Genomic DNA, 16,831 nt, shown 5'->3' on the forward strand with positions numbered 1-16,831 from the left:
GTGTAAGGAATCTTTAATCAAGGGAAAACTGCCTGCGTTCAGCACTGTGAACGTGTACGTATACTCTTTATTTGTTGTGATGCTGATAAGCTTCGCTTATCATTCATCTTAAGGGAGTAGAAGGGCCGACGAATTTTTCGTTCGCAGAACAACTCAAGTAAGCGAAAATCCATGACGTCAAACAGAATTCTCTTGAATCGACGTATGCGCGGGGATCTCATAAAAAAAAGGAATCTTGTTAGCAGGTCACTGGAAAAAGAAAAAAAAAAGTTTGGCCTTCGTTTTGTCTGCGTGAGATGAACCTATAAATCCGAAAAGTACAAAAAGAATACCCTACGAAACATAATACAATAATTATTTTTATTGGTTGCCCTTTTAAGTGGTCTAGCTCTTAGTTTTAGTTTTAGTCTAGCTTCTAGTTTTTAGTGGTACAAAAGCCATGACACCGAATTAAAAAAAAATTAATTATGGGATTTTACGTGCCAAAACCAGTTCTGATTATGAGGCACGCCGTAGTGGAGGACTCCGGAAATTTGGACCACCTGGGGTTCTTTAACGTGCACCTAAATCTAAGTACACGGGTGTTTTCGCATTTCGCCCCCATCGAAATGCGGCCGCCGTGGCCGGGATTCGATCCCGCGACCTCGTGCTCAGCAGCCCAACACCATAGCCACTGAGCAACCACGGCGGGTGGACTAGAATTAGTGCAAAGCAAAAATCACGAGATCACTGCTCATAACTGAATTATTATTCTATTTGATAAGGATCAGAAAGATAGATTTTATTGACAGGAAAGACAGTTCGACCTGAGCTAGTACTGCTACTCTGTACTGGGGAAGAGGTGTGACAGTACTGGGATGGATGATGATAACAGAAGTGGTGAGTGCTAATGCACTTTAGACGGTGGCCCTACTAGGACCACTCGTCTAGTTTCATATCATGAAGAAACTGCGACAGCGCTTTAGTTGTCCGAATTGAAGTTGCAGTGTCAGGCCATGGGCCGAGAACAGCGTCTTCGGACAGTGGTTGCCTGACAACGCTGGCTAGGGAATCATCCAACGTCCTTCGCTCCAGCCTATATGCCGGCTAGTCGCATAATATGTGCTGCAGCGTTTCAGGCGGCGGACAGTGTTCTCAATCAGGGCTGTTCGACTGGCCGATGAGGTGTGCGTAGCGACGGGTGAAAGCAACGCCCAACCGAATCCTACGTAGCAATGACGCCTTGCTCCGCGTAACCTTCGGGGGCAAACAGAATTTATCGTCTGGATCGATCACATATAGCCGTCTGTGGATGTTGTCAGCGTGCGCTCTGTACGCCTTCGTAAGGTTCTGCATGAGTGCCTCGATCACTGAGTTGGCGTCAGGTCACGAGCATGCAATCCGTACTTCATCAGAGGAAGAAAAAGCCGATCTTGCCTCACTGTCAGCGAGTTCATTGCCAATCACACCACAATGACCAGACACCCATTGAAGAGCGATCAACTGGCCACCTCGCTTGGCACTGTTATGAAGTTCGGCGATTTCCAGCACGAGCAGGTAATATGGTCTTTTCTTTAAAAAAGCATTTTAGCGCCTGCAAGGCTCATTTGGCATCGCGTACAACACCGTCCATTTATGAAATGTCTGAAATTTATAAAACGGACAGCCTGCCGTATTGCCGCCAGTTCCGCAGCCGTAGATGTCGATTTGTGGTCATATTTGATCACAAGTTTCTTTAAGATCCTGCGCTTGAAATTCGCGTTGGCGTCGAAGCAGCCAGACCTTTCGCATTAATGTCAGAATTGGTTGTGTAAAGGAACTGACAGCCATTTTTTGTGGTATCTTTTTTTTTTGTGCAATGAAAAGTTTACCGGTCATAGCGACTAATCATGAAGTGGTAACGCTGAAAACGCCGTGGAACGTTCCTTATCAGAATTTTTCCATCTGAAGTGAGTCTGTAGTCATTCAGTGGAAGCATGCTGGAAACAGTGATATCTGAACGCGATAGCGATTATACGTCGGAATTCGTGAGAGGCAGACGACAGGTGCGCTCGCAGCTTTGAGAAAGTATTATTTCGTTTACGAATCTGATGTTCATACGATTCATGTTTTCCGAAGTGTTTCAGTTATTTCTACGATAATGGCTTCTAGGTTTCCTGTCCCACAGATATTGTCATTTCCATGCCAGGGGTGTTTTTTTTAGCCAAGCCAAGTTAAGTTCTCTAAAGTGAAATGACGCTTTTACACGTGATACGCGGTTCAGCGTGTTGCCGTAGCCACGCGTTCGCTTTTGATTTCCGAAGGATTTCATTTAACCAAACTTGTTGCTATAACTAGTTGGTGCAGTCATGCACCAACTAGTTCAGCAACAAGTTTTGTTAATGACGCCCGTGTATGTCGTTTTTTCTCTCTTAGTCCTCGTCTGCTTAGCGCAGTACCTTTTTTCCTTAAGATTTTATTCAGCTCGCACGCAGGTTCGGAATTTCGCGCGCTTACAACAGCGATCATGAAGCGCTCCCACGCATTGAGGGACGCCTACGCCGCTCGTTAGCGTGGATTTTTTTTATACTTCGTAATACGCCTACAATAAACGTCAAAGGCCTAAAAATATACCAACTGCATTTTTCAGCAATAAGTATGAGACCCTAAATATCAGGTGACCTACGTGCAGTAATCTCGTATACTGCGTCTCAGGTGCCAAGGCTTCACCGCCAGTTCGCGCCGCTTACTGACTTTAGAGATTTTCCTTGCCAACTAAATTATAATTCCTACTTGAATCATGAACAGCGTGCCGGATCCTATTACTGTAAATTATGGTCATTTCATTTCCAACAAAGTCTCACAAAAATTCTTGCCAGTTGTCAGTTCCTTTAAAGTTCACGTTTTCCGATCTACTCACGCGGCAAATGAGAGGGCTTACACTCGTTCGAGTTAGAAATCATTCGCACATGTTTGGCGGAACGCGGATATAATTGGAGCTTAGCTTCAATCCCTCTCAAGGACTGGCTTTATACCACCGCGCGCTCCCCTAGAAAATTAGGCCCCGCGTGAAAGCCAGGTCAAGGATTAGAGAAAGCTTACGGCTTTGGGAGAGCTTATGGTCGCTGGAGCAGTTATCGCCTCTTACAGTGGATTGTGCTGCACGAAGTCCCAAGGAATTACCGCAATGTATTCAGAAGAGGTCCAGAATGTCTTTGCGAAGAAATACGGATGAGCTCGCATAAACTACGCAGCACATTCCCTTCAAAAATGTATTGCAAAAATAAAACTATATGTCCCTCAACGTTTACGTTTTCATAAGTGTGAGATGGCGTGGCTGGACGAATACAGACATTGCATGGGCATCACTTATGCCACGGTCCTTCAATACTTGTCAGTGTTGAAAGACCCTGCTTATACCCAGAAATTTCAGACATTGCCCATGGGGCTATTTGTAGAACTAACTGCAATGCACCAGCTTAACCCAATGGGTAGCATTAAAAAAATGATACTTCAAAAGGCCGCCCGAATTTCAACAACTTTCAGTTGGAAACGTCGAGAGGGTACGGTCTTCTTATAAAAAGCGCACTTGGGGAACTTATTCGTAAATTTCCTGCTGCGTTATGGCAGTTCGTGTTTAATTCCTGACCAAAACACTGCTATAGGACGTTAAGACAAAGTGCCGTAAATACGCATGTTAATAGATACTGTGTTAGTAAAACGCAAAACTCTGACCTTACTAATTGAAGGTTGTTGACGTTCGGTGGGTTTTCTGAAGTATCTTTTTTTTCTCTCTCTCTCTTTTTTCTATGCTCCCCCCTGAGTTACACTGGTGCGCGGCGGTGAAGTTCGGCAGGTGGGTGCAGGGGCAATGTATAAAATTCCTGGACATGAGCGCTGTACCGCCCTTCTGAGGCCGTTCAGCAACAACCAACCTAACGACGCGTAGCATATCGGAGAGCTTTAGATTTGTCCGTAAACGGGTATTGGTCCCTTGGGAAACACCGCGTTGCCGGACACGCGCAAGGCAGTAGCAATGCTAGTATATCGACGTCTTGTGACGCTTTCCCCCAACCATAACGCGTTAGAAACAATGTTTTTGCGTTACACTGATGTTCCCATAGAAATGAAATTTAAGAAACGGCTGCGCGTTACCAATGATGCCGTTTACGACACTATTCCTCGCCAAGTGAAGTAGGGTTGGTCACCGCGAGAACAACATCGTGTCCTCTCCCTGTAGTTAAACTATGAGCCACGAGCTGGCACTACCAGCGTCGCCACTGCCATGAACGTCTCCTGGAACCCGCCATTCCGCGAAGGTAAATACGTTTACGGAGAGACAAGAACTCTCTATTATGCGCAGTCCGCCACAAAAATTTGCGGTTTGCGGCTTCCAATAGAAATGTGAAGTTCTGCTCTGTTAGAGCGAAGTGCTTCCAATTTAATTGATCAATGTGTTGGGCGTGAAAGATACTGCAGATTGAAACTTTTGAATTCGACGCTGTCGGCAATTGACAATGATCGTGTAAACATTAAACTCGTGGACAATTTTCTTGCGGCAATGAAAGGAAAGCAACGGAGGCAAAGCGCGCCTAGGGGACAACAGTGCTCCTAAAAAATGGTTTCAAATTCTCATTCGTGTTAGTTTGAGCTAGGGAGCGGCAAATATAGACAACTTATTTAGGTCAGCGCCTATGTTGATGTAAGACAAAATACACCGCTCCTTGTTGCGTTTCACTTATGCTCTCGCTCTTCTCTTCGGTGTTATCCCAATTGCGAAACCGCCGAAATTGGAAGCTACGCTGATTCACTATCAGCTCCACTAAACGAAACTTGCTGTCCTTCTCTGCCGGACTACTTGACGCCGTAACACATCTGCAGAAGATCCGCCTCTTTAGCGCTCGCTTCACTGCCACAAAAAATCGTCTGTGAGTATAACTCAACAGCTAGATTATAGCTACTTCTAATAGTTACCCCAATATTTGTCATCCCTGCTGTCGATCGTAGTGGTCCCTCTTCTTTCGAACCAGGATGAAAAGGTAACACAAGAGCACACATCGGAAGGCAGAAAATGTCGGGAGCGTTTATTGAAAAGTTGTGTTTACTGACGCGGGAACAAAGATGGTTCTTAGGGGTGCACGAACAACATGTTAATTGCTAGCAAGCATGCACGCCGAGACACTGTGTACATGCTGTGTGGCTCTGTCCTCAGTTCTTCAACGGCAAGGATGGAACACTTCCGAGTTAGTCACGTTCCTAGACACAGTCACCTCTTTCATTTTACACTGGTGAGCGTTTTGTGATTGTTCCAGCGCGTGTGTAGAACTTCGGTTCAGTTGCTAAGATCCGAAGCATGTTGCTTCTGCAAATCCGTTAGGCTTTGCAATGAGTGACCGCAAAAAAGGGTTCCTTGAAGGAAACACATGCGCTATGTAATAAACTGCTCTGTTTGAAAACTTTCCCATCCAATGAAATAGCGTGTGGGTTAACGGCTTGCACACGTGATGGTTCGGTCACTTCAATTTCCGCAGCCGCTCAGAGGTTTCCTAACGTGACGAAATGGCAAAGTGACAACAAAGCAGTTGGATTGAAGAGAACGCTGGCAAATTACGTCAGTTCTCGGACGCTAGTCGAAACTGCTTTTCAAGCACTCTTTTCTGACCAAGGCAACCGCGCAAAGCACACAGTTTGTCCACATCTTCGTGTCTGAACGCTCCTTTAACTTTTCAATGCTGAAGACACTCCCAAGTCACTCTCCTTCAATCAGGACAAACACATTCACTAAAGATGAAACGATGCCACAGGGACTTGACTCGGTGTTCACTTGTATGGGATGGGCCGGGCGATGAGTCCGCGAATTCAGCTTACGTCCTGCCTGCGCACGGAGTTTACCCTCGCGGAGCCAATAATAATAATTTGAGAACAACGACAATAGCTAGACCTGGGAGTTTATAGAAGACACGCCAGTTCCACGCGGGGTTAAAAGGGATGCTGTGGGGACGGCAAACATACTTAAATGTGCCGCTGCATGAAAGCGCCTACGCTGCAGTATCGTGAAGCCTAATCTCTAAACACTGGAAACAGCCTGTTACTTAACGAGAATAGACTGACGGGAATGGTTTTCGATGTTGTTTTGGGTTTTCAGCAGGCCAGCTTTAGAAGGAGGTACAGTACAGAATACTGCAGTGCAGAATACTGCAGGACAGAATACGGCAACCATTATTTGTCAAACTAACGCGATATAAGCCCGAAATGTTTATGGAAAAAACATTTCCATAAACATTTCCTCACGGGGAAAAAAAGGGACATAAGCTGAACTCGCGCGACCTCGTGGCTCGCTCCGTCCCACACACAAGGACCACCAACCGGCACGCTATTTTTTGGCCGTCGACTTCTGCGGCCTGTTTTCTTCGTCAGGTGGCATCTCGAACAGCTGTCGCGCCTTCTGGTACTCTTCCTTGTCGTTCCAAATGGACGCGGCATAGGGGTTCAGCGGGCTGGCCACGTTGGGCTCGCCGAGCAGGGACTGGATCGAGAGTAGCACCGTGCGGACGTCCAGAAGCGCCGACCAGTGCTTCTGCAGGATGTCGACGCAGATGTTGCCCTGGGTGGTAGTGATGCGAGATTGCCGATAAATCTCCTATCGATAGTACAATACACCCCGTATATCGGATTATATAGGTCGGCCATTGACCTTGACTTGGCCAGACCGCGACGTATACAATGGGCTAAAGACCGCTATACCGTGTGTCCCAGCTAAGAAGCTAAGCTAGTCAAGCAGTTAAACGAAAAAAAAAAAACGAATAAGAAAACACGGTGCAAGATACAATTATGAGGCCTACCGTGTTTGGAACTCAGAGGTCTGGTGACCGAACACCGTAGGTCTTGAAGCTGTAGCTTGCAGACGAGGGGCGACCCTTTAGCTATTCTTTTCCGGGGAAAAAAAAATCTCGACCTATATTCCGGTTTATAGGGTAGCTTTTCTTTCCCAGAAGAAAAAAATTAACCGACGATTACGGTACTCCCTAATGCGAATTGCGAGCGCCGCTGTTTACGTGTTTTTGAATTCGCGATACAACGTGGCAAAGAATTCGATCCTGCACGACATGGTGCTCTCGGCGGCGGCGCTAAGCCTCTGCTCGGGCAGATCGTTTAGCAACAGCGGCAGACGAAGCATTTCCACCGGTTGCGTCGCTCATTGTTCAGAAAGAAAGCGTGAACACGGGAACGCGTGGCTCGCGCGGAGCGCATTCTCTAGCGGGCGGCGGCGCCGCAGGCGAAGTAGCGCATGCGCAGTGGGTCCGAAGCCCAAGCCAGCACTTTGTTTTCGCGCTGGCCGCATGCATGGTTACCGTAGCATGGTCGCCGCCGGCACCTTTTCACCATACCCTCCTCCGCTTTCCGCCTCCTGGTTTGCCTGGTTGCGCTACGCCCTTTCCTCCGCTCTCTCCGCTTTCCTCCTCGCGTCTTTCATCCACCCGCTGTCTCCGCGTTGGCTTTCATCTTTCGCTGTGCTCGAGCGCTCGGTTACGACGCCGACGAGCTCCCCGAAGGAAAGGGTGCTTAAGAGCAGCCCTCTAAAGCTTATCAATAATACCTATAGTACCAACGATAGTGATGCGCTAGTTGAATAACTTTTGGCATCGATATATAGTGCTGTAGATAGCTTGCAAATCTATAGTCAGGTACAACTTAAGAAGGCAGGAGAGGCCCCGCCCAGATGATCGAAGCGCGACAGCCGATTGCCTCCGCGACTAAAGAAATAGTCCCGCTGACGCGACTCAGCGCAGTTCGAAGCGCGGGCTGCCATGTTCTCCGTCGGCGGGATCACCGGCCGTCCGGCTAATGACATCAGTCGAGACTGCGCGCCCATTGGCGGAGGCTCGTGTGTATCCCTCTTTGAGGGGCAAATACCGCTGTCTTCTAAAGTTGTACCCGACTATAGTAATATGATGAAAAATATTTTGCGACAAATGACAAATGACTCTGCTCACATGATTCCAAAGCAATTTTTCGGCTGAGAAAGCGAAATATAGGTGTCACTTATTGATGTTCAGAACTAATGACTGTTACAACACAGCTATTGGACGAGGGTCACAAACTAACACAGATGAAGTAGCCAGGACGAGCACCTGTATCCAGAAAGTATCCAGAATGACACCGGTTTGCAGAAATGTGCCATCAAACTCGCCGTGAAAATGCACTGTTGTTCCACCTACGTTTTAAATGCGAAGAATTTCTTGGCGAACATTTGCTACTTTGACCGTATCTATCTATCTAGACACCTACGACTTTGTGCTCTCATGGTCGTTTCGTTAACTTGGTATGTACCAAAATTGACATACTATGACAAGAGTATATGACGAACATAAATAACATGTCATGACATAAATATCATGACATGCGTGTCATGTAGGTCATGATAATGACCCAGCGAAAAAGTTTAACACATAAAAATAACTCAAATGGTTTCGGACGTGGGTACTGAGTGAAGGAAACACTACAGGATGCTGGTAGAAGTAATAGTCATGAGCATGACTCAGCAAAAATGACAGTGACTCAGCGAAGAAATATTAACGCTCAAAAGCCACTGGAATGGGTTCGAACGTGGGCACTAAATGAAGGGAACAATAAAGGACGATGGTCGAAGTCATAGTCATGAGCATGACTAAGGCTTTCGCCTTAAAGTCTCTTAGGTGTAGCTAAAGGAACTCCTGAGGACTCATGACATGAGTGTCATGACATGCGTGTCATGTAGCTCATGAAAGCGCCGCCTACGTCTTCGTGCTCTCATGGTCCTTTCGTTAACTTGGTAAGCTATCCACCCTCTGCTTCGCATAACATCAATTATCACAGGGCGTGGGATCTGCCGGATTTTTAATAAGACTCTCTTTTATGCATTGAAGCACAAGGGTAACTGGAACACCCATGTATTTCGTCCCACCCATTGGGAATTAATATCTCGGAACTGGTATTATCCTGAAAGTTCATTCCAAGTGTATACGTCTTGCAATCTCACTGACTACAATTCGGTAATTGCGATATGTGCCGTATATTAAGTAATTAGGGAGTTAATTAGTAAATCTTTGTTAATTAGTTCAATATGTGAATGAATATTTCGTTCTAGTAATGTCCGCCTCTTCCAATAATCCAGCTCAAGGACAAAAGTTATTCTATCTGCCACACGCGAATTAAAAAAGAAATTCTGAAAAGCTTAAAAATCACCGCCCCACGTATGTTGCATGAAAAGAACACAGTAAATAGGCTTAAGCTGGACTCAGGGTACAGTGAACTCGAAGCAAAGTATTCTAGTACACTGTACTCAGGGTGAAGGCGCTGCCGTACTTTGGTCGTGCCGCCATCTTACGGCGAAACCCCGAGACTCTACTTTTGTCATCCCACTATCGATGGCTCGATCCCTCCGAGTAACCGAACCCGATCTCAGATGCTACGCGTTTTTTGCTGGCGGGTTGCGCCGGAAGCGGTTACGGGAGCCGCAATGACGTTGTGACCACCGTGTTTTAGATGCGAGAGTATCTTATGCTCGGGGCAGTGTCCGTTCTGCGGCGTCCGCACCCATACTGCGCATGCGCAACTCTCCCTTATTCTCCTCTCCTACGTAGGTGTGCGCTCTCCTCCTCCCCTCTCCGCCACAGGTGCGGCGCAGCAAATCATTGCATATAACTCTCTGTCTCACTCTCTCCCTCTCTCTCTAAGGGTACGCCGGTAGGCGGCGCAAGTGTCGCGGCGCAGTATAAAGCGCGCGTTCCCTGTGCTTCCGTCATTCTCTCTCTGTGCAACGATGTTCGAAACGCCATGAACAACGTCAACGTCGGCGCTAGTTGCAGCGGCAGCGCCACCGCCGCGGAGCAGAGGAAGGCTCGGGAAGCCGAACGTAAACGTCAGCGTCGGCAAGCGGACCCCGAACTTCGGGCCAGGGAAGCGGAACGTAAACACAACCATCACCATCAGGGGAACATGCATAGACCTCGTCTTCGCAAATTTCAAACTCGACCCTCTGCAGCAAGACCCATTGACGCTACACTTCACCGACCACAAAGCCATCGTCTTCAAGATACCGCGCGCACCGACGCTAGGAATCACGTACGATCTCCAAATAAAGACGCGACAACCCCGTACAAACGTCTCCTCTCTTCTCAATACATTCTCTCACTCTAACTTTCATTGGGTTGTGTTGCCAAGTGAAACGAAACGGAAACTCGATGAGCACCCCCCGCGATGCTTTCGCATCCCACCATGGTTGCCCGTAGGGTGAGATGATGTGATTTTTTTTTTATAACTTAAGGGCGGAGAGCAGGGACGCGTCACTGTACCTGGGCGTCCACGTTCGGGTGGAAGCACTGCGTCTCGAAGGACACCCGGGGGCCCCTGTACGGATAGTTGCTGGGGAACGCCAGCCTCAGCTTGTAGACCGAATTCTCGAACACCGTTCCCGGCGGACCCTCGATGGTGGCTTTCCAGCGGAAGAGGTTGTCGCCCTCTGGGAAGGCCGAGATGCCCTTGTCGCCGGACGTCATCAGAGTCATGAGCTCCTGCTGCAGCCTCTTGGCGGCCGAACGATGTCCGGCTTCCTGGTCGTAGTTCGACGTCCGGCTGCTCCCTGCGCGGTTTTGAGCAGCCATTTCGAGAAAAAGCGGGGGATTCTCGCAATTTGCTGGCCGCAGTCGGTTGGTATCCGTTGGGTTGGTTAGGCGACGCCCCGTTTGTGGCAGGTACCCGCTACGGAGATCGCCCAATAATTGGGTGGTGGGAAAAAAGAAGACAAAGCAGACATGGTGATGATAGCGGATAAAAATTCAAAAAAAAATACGGGATGCTTGAAAACAAAGCACGGTGCGTATTTATGAGACCAGGCCGAATACAATATGACAATATTTTTACTATATGACATGATGTACCAGAGTGTGCGATGCACGCCAATCGCTAGGCGCAGTGTTACACGGGAGTGGGTATCAGAATCCGCTAAGCTCTGAAAGAACCTGCATCGGGCGAAGTGGCCGGTGCGTCAACGACCGAATGAGGGAACGAGCAAACTGTTTAAAGAGGGGTTTGAGTACGCATCATTCTGCGCATCGCAGATGTTGCCTTTATGAACCGCGTTCTTCTGACGTGCGGATCCTTGGCAGAAGTGAAGGTAAAATCTTCGCGGGAACTGTTTGCAGCATTTTACATTCAAACCAGTTGTCAAGCTTGTGTTAGACAAGCTTTAGTTTCCTTATACAGGGTGCTTCAGCAATCACTTTCAATAATTTTTAATGTTTGCTTGTGGCAGATAGCACAATTCTAGTTGATGCGCTGGTCTACTCGAAGAGGCGGAGATTACTTGCAAAAGAAACAAAAAAACAGAAGGAATGAAATGGATGATTGACAAACATTCGCTAATTAAGTTTCTAACTAATTAATTCATGGTCCGTATTGCAATTAACAAATTCTAGCCGTGGAGTTCGCGAGGCGGATCCACTTGTAACGAATTCTCAGGATGACACCAGTTTCGAGATATTAATTCCCAAACTTTGCGAAGAAATGCATTGGCGTTCCAGTTACTTTTGTGCTTCCTTGCATAAAAGGACGTTTTGTTAAGAAAGTAACTGGAACGCCAATGCTTATAGCGACTTGCGAAACGAAAACAAAGAAAAAAGAAAAGGAATATTCTTTTCTGAAAATGCTAGAAATAAATGGGAAAATTGTTGTTAAGGTAACTAAATGTCTTTTTTTTATTTCGGCGCAGCATTGGAACGTTACATTTTAAAGATTGCATTAGGCATGGTCAACCAATTTATTTAGTCACATGACGCCCTGAGAGTCATCATTGATTTTCTTGCATTATTTATTTCGGCACAGTAGGAGAACGTTATATAAAAAAAAACGCATTAGGCATGGCCAACCGATTTATTTTGCCAGATGACGCTGCGGGACTCATCAGTTGTTCGCATATGCTCTCGTTTCTCAACAAACTCACCGCGCATGTCTCACGCGATCTATTATCGTTTGTATTTTAAAAGAACCAAATAGTTGGCAAGTTTCAAGGACTTTCACTGCGCCACCAACAGCATGACGGCGGCGCGGCAGCGCCATGGCCAGCAGAGTCCGAGAAGGCTGTCTAAGAATGATTAGCTTAAAAAAAAAAAAAAGATTGGCCGAGTTTTAACTCTTGTAAACCTAGTTATCACGAGCGAAAGGTCTGCTTGGCTTGGTTTTGCAAAGGCTATACACGCAGCGTTTCATTAATGCACGCTTCCGCGCTTGGTAAGCTTCTCTATAACGTTGGTGATTCGGCCTCCCTTTGCTCCGGTGTTTCAGCAGCCAACTTTGCCTTTGCTTGAGATTTCGCAGCCTGCCGTCTAGCTATTTCTACTGGATGATTGGAATGAGCCTGTCGTGAAGCGCACACACAGACGGCTCAGCCGGCGCGCCATCCATGGCGAGACTGAGCGACCAAGCGCCGGCGAAGCAGCCGTTAAACCCTCGCCTAGTCACGTGGTACCGCAGCGGCGAGGCTCCGAGTGAGCGCAGCTGGCGACGCCGCTCCGCAGTGGATCACGTGGCGTGACGTCACATCTGCCACACTGGCGCTCCGGCGGCTCAGGGTCATTGCGACGCGATGAATGACCTTATGAGACATGGCGTAGTAGAACCTTCTCTCTAAACAACACAATTTCGGAAAATACACACAAGCGTCTAGCAAAGGTACCCACCCAAGAACGGGTTCGAAGGTTGTGGAAACGCTACGGCGGGCACTTGAGAAGGCTCATATCGGAAGCAGTGTTGTACGAAACGGCGTTCCAAGGAACGGCGTTGCTGGAACTAGTTCCTTTTGGGAGGAGCGGAAGAACGCCGCCGTTCCGTTAACGGTCCGTGGAACTGTAACGGTAACTCGTTAGGTTTACGAAGGAACGGCAGAGAGAACGGCGTTCCTTCTGTAAACGTTCCACTGCATTGAATGGACGCACGCACGTACGCAGCACAACATGCAGGGCGGATGGGCGACCGTGTGAGGCGCAAAGAACTACCGCTTGCCTGTTACGTGACTATGATGCATTTTGTTTTCGTGAGGATTCGCTGTTATATTTCTTTATTACTTGGCTTCAAGACTGTCACGTGATGCTCCCTCCTGTAGTTGTGTAGCTGTAGTCATTGGTGTATGTGAGTGACTTTCTATTTGCACATCTGAAGCGCAGCATCCTGACTGCCCATTTGAAGACCGAAGTCCAAAGTGCCATATGTGTTGCACGTGTAATAAACGATCACCAAAGTTGCAGTTAGACATGTCTAGAGTATGTCCGGTGCTCCCTGAAAAACTTCAGCTAGGAGCATTTCCTTCGATTCTGTTTATCACCAGATCATCTACTGATAATATTCAGCAACGATTGGGGCGAATTACACCAAATGATTGAGGACCTTAACCGAGAAAGTGTAAGAGTGGGGTGAAAGATTAATATGCAGAAGACAAAGATAATGTTCAATAGCCTGGCAATGGAAAAAGAATTCAGTATCCCCAGTCAGCTTCTAGATTCTGTGAAGGAGTACGTTTATCTAGGTCAATTACTCACAGGGGACTCTGATCATGAGAAGGAAATTTACAGAAGAATAAAATTGGGTTGGAGTGCATACGGCAGCATTGCCAAATCCTGACTGGGTACTTACCACTGTCGTTGAAAAGAAAAGTGTACAATCATTGCATTCTACCGGTGCTAACATATGGGGCAGAAACTTGGAAGTTAACAAAGAAGCTCGAGAACAAGTTAAGGACCGCACAAGAGCTATGGAACGAAAAATGTTAGGTCTAACGTTAAGAGACAGAAAGAAAGCGGTGTGGATCAGAGAGCAAACGGGAATAGCCGATATTCTAGTTGACATTAAGAGAAAAAGATGGAGCTGGGCAGGCCATGTAGCGCGTAGGTTGGATAACCGGTGGTCATTAGAGTTACAGAATGGATACGAAGAGATGGGAAGCGTAGTCGAGGATGGCAGGAAACTAGGTGGGGTGATGAAGTTAGGAAATTTGCAGGTGGAAATTGGAATCGGCTATAGTACAACACAGCGGTAATTGGAGATCGCAGGGAGAGGCCTTCGTCATGCAGTGTACGTAAATATAGGATGATGATGATGGTGATGATAATGGTGATGATGAATCTGGTGCCGGTGATGTTGAAATTCGTATAATATACGTAGTTCGATGTGAGTTTCAAATTACTCACTTTATTTCGCCTCGGGATTATCCGACACTAGATTTTAATTTAAAAAATCAAATGTAACCTTAATGTAACAACACGTTGCAATGTTCGAAGTGTAACTGGAACGCGTTCCTTTCGCATTAAATTAACTTATAACGGGAACTCGTTTCAAGATTGGGAAGAAACGAGGAACGAGCTTCCTTTCCTGTTTTAGAGGAACGTGTACAACACTGATCGGAAGAAGAAGAGAAAAATCTTTATTCAAGCATAATGTACTACAAAATGGTTGACAGTATCATCTGGATCCTTAGCCTATGTGGCTAGTTTTGGATCCATACCATAAACGTCAGCATAAATTGCAATCCAAAGCAAAAAGCAAAAGTAGGTAATCCTATATACACGCTTTGAAGTGATGTTTTAATGATGGAATAGCATTTGGAAGTTTTCTTATTAAGCTGGGTATTTCATTCCATATTTTTGCACCGACAAATGATAGGGAACGTTGACCGTATACATTATGAGCTTTCGGCAAGTTGAATTTATTATGCTCAGCTTGTCTTGTGTCCCTTGTAGGCCTGATAAATATTGATGAGAGATCTGGCTTGTTCGTGGTTAGTATTCGGTGTATTAGTATAGCTGTGTTACAGTCCCGAGCTTGGATGAGTGGCATAATATTTAACTGTGCAAAAAGTTGTGCAGAGGGCGCGTCCTTAGTGGCCGATGCAATTATTCTTACCGCACGTTTCTGAATTTCGATTAAAGGATCAATGTACGAGGCGTAGGTTAAACCCCAAGATTCTATGCAGTATGTTAAATGGCAGTGAAAAATGCTGAAATAAATGAACCGTAATGGTTTGGGGGTGGAAGCGTCTCCGCGCCTTTAATATAGTGTAACAGCCAAAAACAATTTTTTAGTTACTTGTTCAATATGTGGAGCCCAGTGCAGCGACAAGTCGGGAGTTATTCCTAGATATTTATAACTGCTAATTTGTTGAATTTGTGTGTTTCCGAGGTACAAGTTGCACTTGGTAGGAATAGTTTTTCGGTTAGAAGCAAATACTACATACTTGGTCTTTTTGGAGTTTAAGATAAGTTTGTTAGTTTCAAACCATGCTAAAGTATTCTGCAGCTCACTTTGAGCGATTTCTTCTGCTTCCTGTAGTGACTGTCGTGGAATTATTAGAGCTGTATCATCCGCGTATAAGATAGAATTAGAAAATCTGAGTGATCTAGGATAATCGTTTATGAAGAGAGAAAAGAGTATTGGACCCAGTACCGACCCTTGCGGAACGCCCGTTTTTACTGTCTTTAGTGAAGATTCTTTTCCTCTAACATCTACGTATTGCTTACGATTTGTTAAATAGCTGCGAAAAAAGCCAACTACTTGTCCTCTAAAGCCATAATGTTCTAATTTTCGTAGTAGTATACTGTGATCTACCGAGTCAAACGCTTTTCTAATATCCAAGAACACGCCAAGTGCGAAGTAGTTCTTGTTAAGTGCTTGGTTTATTATTTCTGTTAGTGAGCTTACGGCAGTTGTAACAGAGTAACCGGTTCGAAAACCGTGTTGTGCGTTTGAAAGTATGCGGTATTTTTCAAGATATCTTGTGACGCGCTTCGCGATCAGTTTTTCGAAGAGCGTGTTAATACATGATAAAATAGTTATTGGACGATAATTCGCTAAATCATTTGGATTATCTGCTTTGTATATTGTTACCACTCTTCCGATCTTGAGCTGGTCAGGATATGTACCCGATAGTACGGATTCATTGAACAAGTTTGCAAGCACTGGACCCAAGATGTCAATGTTGTTTTTGAGTAAGCTTACAGGCAGATTATCGTGACCCGTGGCCTTATTTGATGGCATAATCTTGACAGTATCTATGATTTCCGCTGTTGTTATTTCAGAGAAAACAAATGTGTTTATTTGAGGGGGAGGTAAAAATGAAACAAACTCTGTGTCATGCGCACCCTGGTTGTATTGTGTAGTGGTGCAGATTTGTCGGCAGATTTGTCGGTAGTGGGCAGATTTGTCGAGCGATGCGGCTCAACGGGTATGTTGATCATGCGCGGCTTGTCCGCAGCATATCCATTACCATTAACAGCAATAAATGATGAGGCAAATTATTCGCCTCAGCACTCGCAGTTCGTACACAGTGTCGGGTATTGCGCGCCGCACAGACTCTGAGAGTAGTGGCGCCTACGCGTGCATTTCGGAGGATACGGTACGCCATAGTGGAGCAGAGAAATATGACGGTGTGCGCATCGCAATGTACTGGTAGCGTATGCATCGCATCGCAACTGGTAGCGTCCAGTGGGAGAGCCTAAATGTCTTCACACCTAACCTAACTAAAAAGAACCTAACCTAACTGCCAGGATACTCTTCAAGCACCGCCGTACTTCAGCCCGTCTCGATCTCGCGGGCAAATTTACCCCGATTTTTGTTAGGACGATAAAATTCAATCATTCACGTTTGCCCACGTGCCTTTGGCACTGTGCATAGCCGCATAGAAATCTCTTATGTCTAAAATTGCTGTGGTATTAAACCCAGCATTATTTGACCCGACAGTACCCAGTTATTTACAAAATGAAAAAGACATACTTATCTCTACCTATGCTTTTGTCTTGTTTACAGTGCTTGTAGGAAAATGTTTGAAGTGTCATTTTCAATGCTTATA

At 46.1% G+C, this 16,831-nt stretch overlaps 1 protein-coding gene and 1 long non-coding RNA gene across 2 annotated transcripts in view; one reads left to right on the top strand and one right to left on the bottom strand.

Annotated features, from left to right (window-relative positions):
• Positions 1 to 16,831, top strand: part of LOC125941411 (uncharacterized) — a 63,868-nt gene that overhangs the window by 28,426 nt on the left and 18,611 nt on the right. The gene's annotated exons all lie outside the window — the stretch shown is intronic.
• LOC119432709 (ubiquitin-conjugating enzyme E2 C) lies at positions 5,024 to 10,640 on the bottom strand. The gene is made up of 2 exons (XM_037699866.2): positions 10,293 to 10,640; positions 5,024 to 6,562 (listed from the first exon to the last, which is right to left on the bottom strand). The coding sequence occupies exons 1-2, from the start codon at positions 10,599 to 10,601 to the stop codon at positions 6,332 to 6,334; spliced, it is 540 nt and encodes a 179-aa protein (XP_037555794.1). The 5' UTR covers positions 10,602 to 10,640; the 3' UTR covers positions 5,024 to 6,331.

The sequence above is a fragment of the Dermacentor silvarum genome, chromosome 11, assembly GCF_013339745.2.
Source record: "Dermacentor silvarum isolate Dsil-2018 chromosome 11, BIME_Dsil_1.4, whole genome shotgun sequence".
Taxonomy (NCBI): domain Eukaryota; kingdom Metazoa; phylum Arthropoda; class Arachnida; order Ixodida; family Ixodidae; genus Dermacentor; species Dermacentor silvarum.